Below are 15,026 nucleotides of genomic sequence, written 5' to 3'. Positions count from 1 at the left end.
GGACTAGAGGTGAGGAAGGAGGGAGTGCCACTGGCGGCTGGGTGGAAGAGCGTCCATCAGCTGATGGGCTGTTTCATCCATACAATGAGTTTTCTTTTTTTTTTTTAATAAAAGAGAAACCATGGTGTTATCACACAAGAGTGTTTCTCCTCCTCTTAATCCATGCCCTCTTTAAATGTTATTTGGGAATTTCAAATAAATGAAATATCCAGACTGAAAATAAATCGGGCAACTGTAAATCCATCTGGCTTTTCAGAGGGCATACTTTGCCCTCTTCAAAAGAGAGTCTAGTATAAAGTCAAAACAAACAAACAACCCCCAAATTGCTAGTTACCAGTGATTTTGAATGCATAGGGGAGATTCTAAGTTAAAACATGGTTAACAAGGGTTAGGTGAAGTGACCGCAACAAAAAATGAACACGTAGTATGGCAGAGAAGAGGTCCCTGCCTGACAGTGAAGAATCTAGGGATGCTGGTAATTAAAAACGAGATGTCTTGCCTGAAGGAGAAGGCCTACTTAACCATCTCTTTCTACTGAGCCAGCAGGATGAGTTAGTGCCTTGAGCAAGAACCTCTTCTAAAACTCATTTTTGTTTATTTCTGTCTCTCCCCTAAGTGCTCCTTAATAATCTTGGGATTATTTTTATCTATTGATACTTACTGAATTTTAAATATATAATTCTAAATGGACGATAAATCTTCGTAGATGAATTTTATAAAATGTTGCTAAAGGGTACTTTTACTGAATACTGCCTCCAGAAAAAGAGTTCTGTTCTTTTCTAGGCCCCTTTTTGCAAGAATATTAGAAGACGAGCAGAATCTTGAAGGCGCCCTGGGGGAGCACCTACCTCCTCTGGCTTCCAGGAGACATCGGATGGCTGCTTCCGCCTCCTGAGCGTTGGTTGTTTTGATCTGCTTGACATTATAAGGCTTACTTATCCCAGTCCTTGCTTTGGGCTTGAGGACAAAAATCAGGAAGAAATACATATTAGCACAAGTGGGAAAACAGCCTCGCCTGGTGAGACCTCTGCCTACGGATCCATACATGAGCGTGAGGTTTACAGAGCTCCATCAGTGATGAAGGCACAGCTCCCATCAAAACTGCACCCTTCAAGTCTCTTTCCCTCGGAGCATTCGAATACCCGGGGGGAGGGATGCAATAACATTCAGATGATCTGGTCTCCCCACCCGGGTGGTTCAAGGATTGTGCAACGTGGACCAACCATCCTCTATCTTTATTTCGATAACCAGGTAAAAAAGCAAGAAAGATTAGTCAGAAGTCACTCCTTCCAAGGTCCAATGAGTCGCGCAACACTTTCCAGATGTTTCTCAAAAGTGCTGATTCTACTTCTTCACTGTTCTACCTCTTAACCTCCACCTCTGAGTTGCCTTTGAGGACCTGCCTTCATCACTGTAAACCACAGAGGTCAAGTCAGCCTCCTACCCCTGCTGTGAGCATGACCGTGGCCATCAGCTGGCCCAGCTCGCCTCACTCTCCCTTCCACCCGGCCCCCAATGGCACCTCCCTCCTTCCTCACCTCTAGTCCACTGACCTTCACCCACAGTCTTCTTTAGAGCTCAATGCCACCCTCTAGAGCGCCCCGCCTCTAAAATCCTATTGGTACTAAACCAGCACCCTTACTGCATTACTTAGATCTCTTTTTAGTCTCTTCTCTCAGGACAACTGATCTGAACTTCTCCTATTTCTCCTTCTACCAGCCCCTGCTCTATACACCAAGGTCAAACGCGAGCGTCAGAAGGGAGAGAAGCAGGTATGTCTGGAAACCAACAGTCCCTCCACGAAGGGGCGCTTGGGAGTTTTCTTCAAGTGTGATTTTCTCTCTCACACTCTGGACGACCATTAAAAACCCCTACAAAGGACCTGGTAGTAAGTTATAGGGTTTGGGGGGGGGGGTAAATGGTGGATAGGCAGAGTTAGAGACAGAACTCTATGTATTCACCGGGAAGAGGTGACCCGGCATGATGTTAGGGGCTATGCATGGACCACGGGGCAGATCTCATGGGTTTCAGAAGCTGGCCTGTTTTGCTCTGATCTGAGAAAGGAGAACTCACCGCTTGCTGAGGGGCTCCCGGTAGGAGTTTTGCCGTCTGCAAAATTGAGTACTGCCCGTGGGTGCCAGAGGAGATGGAGGCATCCGAGGCTGATTTTTTCACCATGAAACCAGCTGTAAAAACCAAGGAGCGCAGAGATTCCATCTCAGTGAAGTCACAGCTACTTCAACACAAAATTCCCAGCCAGCCGAGAGCAAGAGCAAGGTCATGGTCTGAGTACGTCCATGGCCTTCAGCGATTCAGAGGTGCTTCAAGGCTGTCTACTGATTCTCTAATAACTTGGGCCTATTAAAGTAGATTCTCTGGAGAAGCAGTGTTTGAATGGAAATTTTAATCTAACATCCTGGGTGGGGGGATGTTAAATCTGACATAAAACCTTATCAATCACTTTTAAGTGGTTTAAAACACACTACTGTTATTAGGACCAAATTTTAAAGATGTTTCATGGGCAAAGTCTTAAAAAAATTCCTAAAGCAGGAGAATAAACTATATTTAATAATACTTATAGCCATTAATTAATCATATGTAGAACAACATTTAGTGACAGAAACACCAGATGAAAAGACAGATGACCAAAAAAAAAAAACGGATACCAATTCTGTTAATAAAAATTGATTTTACACAGACATAGATATATCTAATTGGAAAAAGGATGGAAATTTTTTGGTTAAAACTATCATCACTAGGTAAGTGAAATTAAATTTTTTATTGTTTCTATTATCTCTTTTTGTAAACCTCCACAATAATATAGGATATCTCTTTATTTTTATTTAATATTTTATTTTCTGAGCATGAACTCTGAAAAGTAAAAAAAATATGCTTAAACAAGTCATGTGTTTCTGACTTGCTGCTGATTACTATTGTGATGTAACCCACGATGAACCCAATTCTGAAAGTAGGGCTTAGGAAAATCTTCACTGTCACGGCGGGGTGGAGGTGGGGAGAAGTAAGCAGTGGAGGTAAATGGAAACTGATCAAAAGCATGGTACAACCTTATTTCCGATTATTGAGGGGTGTTTTATGAGCAAAGCATTGTTTTTTGGGGGAGTCAGGAAGAAAAGTGCTACGCTGAGACCCAGACTGGGAAAAGCCGTTCTCAGCAGACTCGGGCTCGGGCTCACAGATGGAGCGGTGCCCGCTTAAGAGGCGCATGTGGCCACCTTCCGAGTCAGGGCACCTGGGCTTACTCGCGTCCTCGTGAGCAGAGAGGGTGGGCAGTGGTCCAGGAGAGAAGGTACTGAGAGATGCCGTTGGGGGTTGGGGGGAGAAGGAGCTCAAAATGTCCCCAGCTCATTTGTGACCCCAGTTCTCCAACCTATAAGGTTTCAAACTGAAAGCAGCTTCAAGCAAAAGCACAGCCTCAAGAGGGCGAAGAGCAGCCTTGGGAAGGGCTGCTTTGACTTGCTTGCAAGACACAAAGCGACCTCTGATACCAAACTCGCCAAGGATTTAGGACGAAGAGGAGCCCAAGCAGGGGAGAAAGCGCTGTGAAAACCCAACAGCAGGATTTTGGAGCCATTCGCTCAGCAGGTAGGAAGGGCGCGGTTATTCCCAGCAGGCACTGTGGTGAGTGGAAAGCAAGCGGAGTCTTACTTGGAGGGGGGGGTCTCTGCGGTGGGTGAGGTGGCCGAGGCCGACTGGGAACCGACAGAGACCTGCTTGGAGAGCGGTGGCGGAAGTCCCCAACTGCTTCCAGCTCCTGCTTTAACTCCACCAGGTCGGCATCATCTGGAGGACACGGCGGGACGTGAGTCAGGGCAGTCAGACTCGGGTCTGCAGGGACCCCTCCCGCAGGACAGCTTGAAGGGTCCCTTTCTGCTGGCATGGGGGCGGGGAGAGGGCACCTAATGCCTGCTTGGAACACTTGGTGAGCCGTGGACAAGGTGTGATGTCTATACATGAGAGACACCGAAGAACTTTAAAGTGTAGGTGTGCTTCCTTCCCAAATAATCCACAAGACTTCCACACAGAATGACAGCTGAAAACCAGAGCCCCTCCGCTTTTCTTTTTTTTTTTAGATTGAGCTGTGTAGCATGTGGGATCTCAGTTCCTTGACCAGGGATCGAACCTGTATCCTCTGCATTGGGAGCCTAGAGTCTCAACCACTGGACCAGCAGGGAAGACCCTAGAGCCCCTCATTTTTCACTCCCCACTCTGAAACAGGGCAGTGACACTTTTGGCCTTGGGAACATTTTCACTTCTCAGCCGGCGGGGCAGCCTGCAGTCCAGCGGCAAGGTCCAGCATGGAAGGTCCCTGCTCACTCAAGCCCCAAATCCCACAGCCCACGCCAGCAACTGCCTGAGTGTTCACCATCCTGACTCACCAGGGGGATGGCGAGGGGACTGCTTCTGTTTTATTACATTTATTATGTTTGGGGCTTCCTTTGTGGCTCAGCTGGTAAAGAAGCTGCCTGCAAGGCAGGAGACCTGGGTTCAATCCTTGGTTTGGGAAGATCCCCTGGAGAAGGGAAAAGCTACCCACTCCAGTATCCTGGCCTGGAGAATTCCATGGTCTGTTCCCATGAGTCAAAGAGTCAGACATGACTGAGCGACTTTTTTCACTTTTTACATTTAAATTCAGGACAGTTTTTGGTCTTCTCTTCCACACCACAGCACACCTCGATTCATTTCATTGTGGCTCATCCTCCCATCCCTCAAATCTAAAAGTGAGGTGCATCTCATGAGCTCTGCTGGGGGAGGCAGGATGTCTCCTTCTAAAGGGAGTGCCTGAGGGCCCTTTTCCAACCCACTGGAAAAGACCCTGATGCTGGGAAAGACCCAAGAAGGCAGCAGAAGGGGATGACAGAGGATGAGATGGTTGGATGGCATCACTGACTCAAGGCACATGAGTTTGAGCAATCTCCAGGAGACAGTGAAGGACAGGGAAACTTGGTGTGCTGCAGTCCATGGGGTCGCAGAGTCAGGCATGACTGAGCAACTGGACTGAGGGCCTTAAAGCATCAAGGAGATATTCCCTCAAGGGCCACCAGGGGGCGAGTCTGCCCACATGTCAGAACCCCAAGCCGCTTTAAGTTCTTTATTCAAAAGGTACACACCTGCTCTGCCTCCAAAGGATGCCTGAATGATGGCCACCCTGGAGAAGAGGACCACTTCCTGTCTCAAGGGCACATCCCTTCAGCTACTTCCGCTCCAGGGCAGGAGCCCTCTGGACGTGCAGCGTATAGAAGCACCTTGATTTGCTAAAGCAGGCTGTTGCCTCTGAATTGGCAGCAGTCTCACACCATGGGTTTGGGTAGCCCCTGGGAGTTGGTGATGGACAGGGAGGCCTGGCGTGCTGCAGTTCATGGGGTCGCAAAGAGTTGGACACGACTGAGCTACTGAACTGAACTGAACTCACACCTGGACGTGCATCCGAGTCACCTGGGAGCTCCATGAGTCACCAGGTTTCCAGGGTCCCAGCCACACCTGCCAGGCCCACATCTCTATAATGTGGCAACTGATCAGGCCTCAGCAGTCTATTAAGCTCTTGATAGTTCAACGTAGCCAGGCTACTGACTGGCTTTGGGACCAAAAACAGTCAAAGGGGCTTGGGGGTGTTCTCTGTACCTCCTGGGAAGTATCTAATTGTCACCCCTGTTTTTTGTTCTCAGCCCCAGCTCAAAGGGTCCTGACACACAGCTAAGCCCCTGCACCTGCTCACCACCACCAAGGAGATACAATGTCCAACAGCTGGAAGGCACTGGTGGCTGTGGCTGAAACGGAGCTGAAGAGTTTGATGCAGAATGTGAACCACTCTAATCATCTAGGGACTGGCTGTTTGATCCCAGTGACTTTCAGTCCCTCTCAAGTCTAAAATGACATAATGATGCTAAGATGTAAAATTATTGTATAACAATATAATGTTACACAAATATAACCAGACAACAACAACTCAGGACGTTGATAGTGAGTTTGTGTCTTATGGGACTGAATCAGAAAAGTCTTGGAGTGGCGGGGAGAAAAATCACAAATGTAAAACCAGTTCAGAGCCATGCCAATTTAAATAGAGGAAACTAACTGACTCATTGGAAAAGACCCTGATGCTGGGAAAGATTGAAGGTGGGAGGAGAAGGGGATGACAGAGGATGAGACGGTTGGATGGCATCACCGACTCGATGGACATGAGTTTGGGCAACTCTGGGAGATGGTTATGGACAGGGAGGCCTGGTGTGCTACAGTCCATGGGGTCGCAGAATCAGACATGTCTGAGCAACTGAACTGAACTAAATGGTCATGAATCTGGTGTGTTAGAGGGGTACCAGTTGTTGGAAAAAAAATGAAATCACTAGAGGAAATCGGTGTGGTGGCAACTGCCTTCCCAGAGCCCAGTGTCCACCTCTTGCTATGACTCATTTTGCCCCTCTGTTCATGGGCCGAGCACACTGGATGGTGGCTTTACGTGATGCCCAGCTGCTGAGCGAGTGAACGCTGCACCAGAGGCCAGTTAGAAAAGGAAGGTCCAGGCTACCTTTGTAGGTTGGACGCTGCTTCTTGGCGAGTGTTGGTGACCTGGCGGGAGGTGCCGCGGAGGTGGAGCCGGGGGCAGTGGAGACCTCGTCTCCCCCTGGATCACTGTCTGAGACCACAGGCTGACTCAGCTCATCCGCCAGATAGTCTTCGTCATCTTCGAGAATATCCCCTTGGGGAAGGAAATGTCACAGCGAACAATTGGGAGAAAGCGCCAAGTCATTCATCAATGGGTCTGTTTCGTCATCGAGGCCTGTGGCTCGTGTTAGGACCCCCAAGGTCCCCGAGGCACAGCCACCAGCAGCCCCAGGCACCCACATGGCAGCAAGGCTGGGACCCCAATTCCACGGAAGTCTGAGACACAGGACCAAGCCCACGGCCCTGACATCCACAAATCACTGTCTTCAGTGAACCTTCAGAAGCCTCCAGTCTTAGCGCTGCAGGTAGCACCCGTCCACATGAATGCCCCCAACTCTGGCCTGGAGAGTGAGCCTGCACTTCCAGGGGTCTCTGGAACCTTCCCCAGGCGGGTCTCAGAGGGCTCTTGAGGCTCTCGTGCTGGGAGAAGGTCTCGTCTGCCTGCCTCGCCACACTGAGCGGGAAGTCCTGGCGGGGTGACTCACCTTCCGACTCATAGTCCAGACTCGTGAAGTCGAAGTTCTCCTCCAGCAAACAGGAGTTGGCCGTGGGGGACACGGAGGCCACGCTGTCCCGCTTTCGGATGATCTCCTCTTGCAAACCTTTCAGCCAGTCCTTGGTCTTCGGTCTGATCTTCACGGCTCGGCCCTTCACCTGAGGACAGAGCGGCCCCCCGAGAATGATCGCTGACCTTAGACCCTCTGACCCCAAAGTGCTTCTCACTCGAAGGCACGTACCAGGAGCCAGTCCACCTTCACTTTTTGCCCAGAGGGTCTAGACCTCAGGCAGGCCTGGCACACAGCTCACATTTGGTCTGAACAGAAGTCAAACTGTCATCCCAAGCTTTTCATTCGGTGTGAATTTAAAACCAGCACATTATCCATCAAAATGGGAACCACCTATGAGCTGCATGTCCCAAACCATGGAGAAAGAAAAAAGAAAGTCGCTCAGTCATGTCTGGCTCTTCGCGACCCCATGGACTATACAGTCCATGGAATTCTCCAGGCCAGAATACTGGAGTGGGTAGCCTTTCCCTTCTCCAGGGGAATCTTCCCAACCCAGGGATCAAACCCAGGTCTCCCACACTGCAGGCGGATTCTTTACCAGCTGAGCCACAAGGGAAACCCATGGAGAGAGCATGACCCCAATATTCTTGTCAGGGGTTGGGGGGTGAGTGCAGGGAGCCTCAGTCACGCAGGGGGCATGGTGCTCCAAAACTTGCTGTTTCTCCCCAGTCCTGCAAGGAGCCGGGGCTGGAGGGTAGATACCAGAAGCAGATGTGGTAATGAGGGGACCTCTCTGATCTGGTGGTTAAGACTCTAGGCTTCCAATGCAGGGGGCATGGGTTTGATCCCTGATCAGAGAACTAAGATCCCACATGTCTCGTGGCATGGCCAAAAACTAAATTTTTTTTTTAATTAAAAAAAAAAAGATGTGGGGCTTCCCTGGTGGCTCAGTGGTAAAGAATCCACCTGCCAACGCACGATGCACGGTCCGATCTCTAGTCTCAGTCCCACCTGGCACAGAGCAACTAAGGCCGTGGGTCACAACTCCTGAGCCTGTGCTCCAGAGGCTGGGAGCCACAGTGAGCGCATCTCGTGTGCCCCAAAGCCCGTGCCCCACAACCAGAGAAGCCACTGTAGTCAGAAGCCCACACACCTCAACTAGGGAACAGAATCTTGCACGCTACAACTAGGGAAAGCCCATGCAGCAACTGAGACCCAGCACAGCCAAACATTTACAAAAATAATGAAATGTTTTTTTAAAGATGTGGTAAAGAGAGAAACCCAGCTCCTGCCCTCCTGTGGGCGTCTATGTTCGCAGAAACCGGCCACGTACAGCACAAGAAGCCGGAGGGGACAAGCACGCCCCACGGGTGACCAAGCATGCCTCACCTTCATTCCGTCCACATCTAGGACACTGAGCGCTGAGTGACTGTCGGCAAAAGTCACGAGCATCTGCCCTTGGTTGATCCTGGAAGAGAGGAGATTTGCCAGGTCAGCCCCAGGGACACGCTCTCCAGCAATGAGCACCCAGCTCCACCCGAGTGTGTCGCCACCTGACAAGCACGATTGTGCCGTAATTCCCCAGGGTCTGCATGAGCTCCAGGCGCACGTCCTCAGGAAACTCGTCCTTCTCTTCTGAGCTTGGCGACTGCAGGTTGACGACGACCGTGGCATCCGGGGGGCCCTGGAAAGAGGACACTTCCTGGAACACCCTGTCCCGAGCCCCCACATCGACTTCTTGCACTTCCACCTCCACGATGGCCAGCACAGGTCTGCGTTAGACATGGAAGGAAGAGAGGGCACTGTTAACCCAGGGCAAGACTGTCCCCCAGCCCGACCGCCATCCCGACTCCGCTGTCAACAGGAAACATTGACAACGCAGCCCAAGCGTGTGGCACCCCCTCGGGCCTGGAACTGAGCTCTCCAGTCCTGGGGTTTCTGCCCATCTTTCCCTAACCTTGGCGTTATCTTAGCCTTCCTATCTAAGGATGACCTGAGAGAAAATCCATACCAGCCATCAGCAAAGGCTCTTTGCATGTAATCCCAGGACTGCGGGAGAAGAAAATGGCGACCCACCCCAGCATTCTTGCCTGGAGAATGAATCCCATGGACAGAGGAGCCTGGTGGGCTACAGTCCATAGGGTCGCAAAGAGTCAGATGCAACGGAGCAACTACCACACACAGGACCACTGGGGATGCGGAAAAGCGGGCATTTTCCCTGGGCTGGGGGGTTCAAGCGTTTTGTAGGGCGCGCTATTTGGAGTAGGTTAAAGGTTAGGTTACAACTTGATGCTATTAGGTTTGCATTAAGAACCTCAAAAGGGATCATCTTTTGACCAACAAATTCAGTTCTAGAATTTTGTTCTGAGGAAATGACCAGAGTCAGACAAAGATTTATACACAAGGTTGATCTCTGCAGCACTGTTGATGGGAGGGACAAAGGAATAACATCTAACTGTCCCAGGAAGGGGAAGGAGTTACGACGAAGCCACACAACCATGTGCTATGCGCTCACTAAGCACAACGTTGTAGAAATCTACCTGACATTCAGTGAAAACAGATCAACAGGAAATAAAGCAAACCTTGTAATTTTTACATAGGGATGGGTTTACTCCACAAAAAATTTATAAAACCCTCTATTAGGCAGATGACATCATCTTATTGAAGACATCTACCATATTAAGTGGATAAGCGAAACTCTAATATCGTGGGATAAACCATAATGGAAAAAAACATAAGAAAGAATGTATATGTATGTATAACTGAGTCACTTTGCTGTGTAGCAGAAATACAACATAAATCAACTATACGTCAATTAAAAAAAAAAACCCAATCCTGAATCTAATACTATAAACTCTATGGTGTTTTTAATAATAAAATATTAGGAAAATATTCATCAGTAGGTGAGTGGGTAAATTCAGTGGGTATATTTAGCGGAATACGGGACAGTGGTTGCAAATGAGAGTCAGATCTCTAACAGTGACATCACTATCTCAAAAATATTTAAGTAACAAAAAGGCAAGGTGCACAATGACATAATTTATCAAAACTTAAATGACACAAACCGCCATACAGGTTGTATCTTGGCAATTTTCATAAACGAAGTCACTTTTGATGCGGAGTGATGACAAAAGGCTAACACTGATTAATTCTTGGTGGCAAGCACACAGCTACTTGTCACACGTTCGTTACTCTACCACGTGTCGCACGTGCACACACACACATTCGGATGGGCAGGTCTCTTCTCTGCAGGGAGCACCAGACCCCCCTTCCCCAGCAGCAGACATGCCCATGGCGGCCAGGACCTTACCTGTGGTCAGACGCTTGCAGCTCTGCCCGGCCGTAATACTTGAGGGCACCAGGAGACCAGGTGTGTCTGAGTTGGGTGCCAGCATCCAGATCGCTGTCTAGAAGGTTGAGTTCTCCAGCTGCTCGTGGAGTTTCCAATCAAGAGATACACACAGGGACATACAAGACACAATTGTATCAACATGAACAAACGCTGATTACAGAGCGGGGGTCCATGTCATGGACCACCTCCTATCTCAGTGGCTCTAACCCCTTGGACTTGAAACTGGGTCAAGGCGGCTTTGGGGCCTGGGGTAAAAAACCCCTCGCCCGGGACTTCCCTAGCAGTCCCAGGGTTAAGACTCCGGGCTTCCAATGCAGGGGGTGTGGGTTCGATCCCTGACTGAAAACCAAGATCCCATGTGCCTCGAGGTGCGGCCGAAAGAACAAAAAACACTCGTCCTGAGCAGGCAGAGTGGGTGAGAACACAGCAGTCACGGCTGCAGGCATTCTGCCCCGGGCCCACGGTAAACAGGACACCTGCAGCTCTTTGTACAGTAGGAGAGGCAGAGACTAAGGACACAAGGCTTCTTGCGCAGATGTCCACAAACTGATCTGGACAAAAACGCATCTTCTCAATCTGCAGGTGAGATTTCTGGGCTTTGCAATCTCAGCATCCGTCTCACCAGGACAGTTTAATTGTTTATGTATCAGTTTATAGGTGTTTGAATTTTTTAACAAACTGCACTTTTTGCTGGGCCTCAATAATCGTTCAAAACTCAATCGATGACTAACGAATGAAATTTATCTTTCCTGTGTCTTGCTCATATGTGATCTAGAGTTGGGGCTTTCAGCAGGTAAGAGCTGGGCTGAACAAAACGGGCTGGAGAAAGGGCACAAGTGTGAGAGGCAGAGGTGCCCGAGAGGAGGACCCAGGACCTCTCCCCTGATCCCCACTGTGAACAAAAGGCAGCGGGGTGGGGTGGTGTGGGCAGAGAGCCACGAGGCACAGATGCAGAGACCCAGGAGCCCGCACACTCACAGGCTGGAGTCTCTAGAAAGAGGCCGGGGGGGCGGGCTCCCCCAAAGCACCACTCCCAAAGCTTAGGGGTAACATCTGGAATACGTTTCACATAGTTCTGGGTTAACAGGAGCCTTGTTCTTTAAACAGCGAAGAGCACTGGACTAAAGAAATGTGATATTCCCTGTGGCACACGGGTCACCGCCCCGCTCCGCGTCTGTGCACACGGGTCACCCACCTGTTCTGTCGGAAGGGTACCTCTTTCTCCACCACAGGACCCTGTCCGTCCAGGCGGGGGTGCGGCACTTGTCACTGGTGTCGTAGGCAGCGGAGCCCACATCGTACTTGTAGGTGGGTCCAAAGTCGATGGTGCCCTCGTGAAAGTCTTTAAAAATCTATCGGGAGGAGAAGTCACAGGACCATCTCAGTTCTTCTAGGTCACGTCCATTACATACACCAGAGGGCATGTCCCAGAGCGGTTCTTTTTGTCCCCGACAGGGACAGAATCTACATCATAGTGGCAGGCGTGTTGAAAATGGGATATCTGAATGCGTTTTAATTAGCAAAAAAAGTGACAATCATCTCTTTGTTCTGCCGATGGACACACCACTGGGCCTCCCACCCCTCTCAGCACCGGATCTGTCACATGGGAGACAGTGAGAGACACAGGCACGAGGCCGCTTCCACGCGAGAGGACTGTCCAGCCCGGCCCCGGCAAGGCCTTGATCTGTATCTGTTAACTAAACCAACTGGCGGTCAATTGCAAATCGGCGCTCGCCAAGGACGTTTCCCATCTGCATCTGCAGACTGAGCTCTGTGCTGCTGCAGCTGCTGACCTTCAACACCCCCTGAGGGAGTTCAGGGAGAAGACTCTTGAGCGTCCCTTGGACTGCAAGGAGATTCAACCAGTCCATCCTAAAGGAAATCCACCCTGAATATTCACTGAAAGGACTGATGCTGAAGCTGAAATTCCAATACTTTGGCCACCTGATGCGAAGAACTGACTCACTGGAAAAGACCCTGATGCTGGGAAAGATTGAGGGCGGGAGGAGAAGGGGATGAGACGGTTGGATGGCATCAACAACTCAATGGACATGAGTTTGCGCAAGCTCCGGGAGTTGGTGATGGACAGGGAGGCCTGGCGTGCTGTAGTCCATGGAGTCGCAAAGAGCTGGACACAACTGACCAACTGAACTGAACTGAGGGAGTTCAGGGTGGAGAGTGAGGCACTCAGTGCTCCAGGGAATCCAGTGGGACAGGTCTTTGATAGATATTTTCAGGAACTGATTTCCTTATCCCAATCCTTGCATCCCTTCATACCGAGAAAATCACTAAATCCCTTCACGACTAGCAGAAAACCTTCTGTAAAGTGAGTGCTTGATTGAACTGAACTCCTCCTTCACCAAAATCCTATATATTGAATTTTCCCCACAGTCTCTTTGAAGCAGTCTCTCAGAGCTCTCTGAGGTGCTGTCTCCCGGGCTGCAGTCCTTATTTTGCCCCAAATAAAACTTAATTCACAACTCTCATACTGCCCATCTTTTTAGCCAACACAGGTAAGGAGCGGCTCAGAAAGGAAGCCCAGTTCCTCTCCGTCTTCAATTAACCCCGGCCCAGCCCTGATGCTGTGGGCAGACCGGGAACAGACGCTCACTCGGTGTCCTAGTGGAAGGTGTGGAGGACACTGGCAGGAGGAAGGAAGAAGGACCCTTAGCAGAAAGGCCTGTAAAGGTCCCTTTGCCCTCTGGCCAACCCCAGCAACCCACGTCCCCAAGGGGGAAGACAGAAAGCCCGTAGGAATGACCAGATCCTGCTGCAGAAGGGGTCTTGCCCTCCCTGCCCGCGCCATCTAACCCACTGCGCTTTCACCTGGTGAATGGAACTAGGTGCACTTCCCTCCCCTCAGTCCATCCTGCTAGGAAGTAGTTCTGCTAGGAAGTAAACAGGCGCCGAGATGTGGAGGCCCGCCAGTGTGACCCTTGAACTGAAGATGAATCCTATAGCTGAATCTTCCCTGTTACATCATGACCTGAGGAGACACTAAAAACCTGCATGGGGTCGCACAAGGGAAGTCTGAGCTGAACTCTGACTGTCTCCGGCTGTATCATGGCTCTGTTTACTGACTCTGTGATCTTGGACATGTTATGCGACCTTGGCCTCAGTCTTCTTATCTATAAAATGGGTACAATGCCTAATCTGTGGGAAGGTCTTATATGTACAAATCGGTGTGTGGAGTATATTAGACGGTGTATTAAATGAATTTGTTAGCATGCTCACTACCAAGAAACAGAGATATCACTGAAATGAATTGCTTTGAGCAGAGTCTAGCATGTCACTAGCTGGTTTATTGCGCCTGACATACAGCCGTTCCTACGAGCCTCAGCCCGAGTACAGGGTGCTTGGACTGTGTACATCAGACCCGCCATCCTCATCAGCTGTGTGCGCAGAGGCTGATGTGGGGCTGTTTGAATTAGCTTGGATTCAAACTTACTCCCTGGGAAGCCCTGGACCAGGGTTCAGCTTGTCTGGAGGAGGAAGGGACGGCTTGCTGCCCCTCCAACCACAGAGCTGGGGCATAGAGGCTCCTATCACCCTGAGCTCCTCCAGCGGCTTGCGTGTAGCCAGTGTCCTTTCATACAGCGACAGCCCCTCTGGCCACAAGAAGAAGCAGACCTTGACTGTGGCCAGGAAAGCAGAACAGGACATGAGTGTGGACGGACGCTCATGTGTCTCTAGCTTCTTCTGCCAGGCACGTTTTCTACCATAGCAGAATCAGTTATATCCGCGCATGAAGCTTAATGCAAACACGAGCGTGTACATTCAGTAGACAATGTTCCACACTGGGGGCTCCCAGGTGGCGCTAGTAGTAAAGAACCTGTCTGCCAATGCAGGATACAGAAGAGACGCGGGTTCGATCCCTGGGTCGGAAGATCCCCTGGAGAAGGGAATGGCAACCCACTCCAGTATTCCTGCCTGGAGAATCCCATGGACAGAAGATCCTGGCGGGCTATAGTCGATGGGGTCACAAAGAGTTGGAGAGGACTGAAGCAACATAGAATGCACGCACGCACACTCCACATTGGAGCAGGTGTTAAAAACTATTTCAAAAGCACAACTTACTTTTCCACTTGACTTCTGCAGCTGTAGCTGATCAAATTCCAGAAGCCTCTTCCAGTCTTGGCGTTTAACGAAATAGAAGACTTCTTCATACGTGAGATCAATGCGGTAGTTGAAATCACCACACCAAAACACATAATCGTGAGAGAAAATGTTTCTTCCCTAAGTCATAAAAAGAAAGAAATCCTGATGATTTGACCCATCTTGCAGGGAATGTGGGAGACGGGGAAAAACAAATTCACTATACGGAAGGTAAGCACATATGTTTTTCTTAAAATGTTATTTTTAAAATAAGAGTCTGCTAAAGCATCTCATTTTTCACTAATGCCATAAAAACCTGCTGATAGCCTTGCACGTGGCTTACTTTTTACATTTTAAATAGTGTTTTTGAGTGGTCTGGGGAAAGCGCCATCCCT

General features: G+C 49.8%; 1 protein-coding gene across 1 annotated transcript in view; it reads right to left on the bottom strand.

The window, feature by feature from the left end:
* The window catches only part of SYNJ2 (synaptojanin 2), a 100,327-nt gene that overhangs the window by 3,870 nt on the left and 81,431 nt on the right, over window positions 1-15,026 (bottom strand). Inside the window, exons 16-25 of the mRNA XM_068984931.1 lie at window positions 14,614-14,772; window positions 11,732-11,888; window positions 10,495-10,612; window positions 8,738-8,956; window positions 8,574-8,652; window positions 7,164-7,332; window positions 6,542-6,712; window positions 3,667-3,801; window positions 2,074-2,186; window positions 849-957 (exon numbers count right to left, since the gene is read on the bottom strand). Coding sequence (XP_068841032.1) covers window positions 849-957; window positions 2,074-2,186; window positions 3,667-3,801; window positions 6,542-6,712; window positions 7,164-7,332; window positions 8,574-8,652; window positions 8,738-8,956; window positions 10,495-10,612; window positions 11,732-11,888; window positions 14,614-14,772 — 1,429 coding nt within the window. The remainder of the gene's footprint in view (window positions 1-848; window positions 958-2,073; window positions 2,187-3,666; window positions 3,802-6,541; window positions 6,713-7,163; window positions 7,333-8,573; window positions 8,653-8,737; window positions 8,957-10,494; window positions 10,613-11,731; window positions 11,889-14,613; window positions 14,773-15,026) is intronic.

Source organism: Capricornis sumatraensis, chromosome 13 (assembly GCF_032405125.1).
Source record: "Capricornis sumatraensis isolate serow.1 chromosome 13, serow.2, whole genome shotgun sequence".
In the NCBI taxonomy this organism is placed as follows: Eukaryota; Metazoa; Chordata; class Mammalia; order Artiodactyla; family Bovidae; genus Capricornis; species Capricornis sumatraensis.
This window is presented reverse-complemented; position numbering and strand designations above follow the sequence as displayed.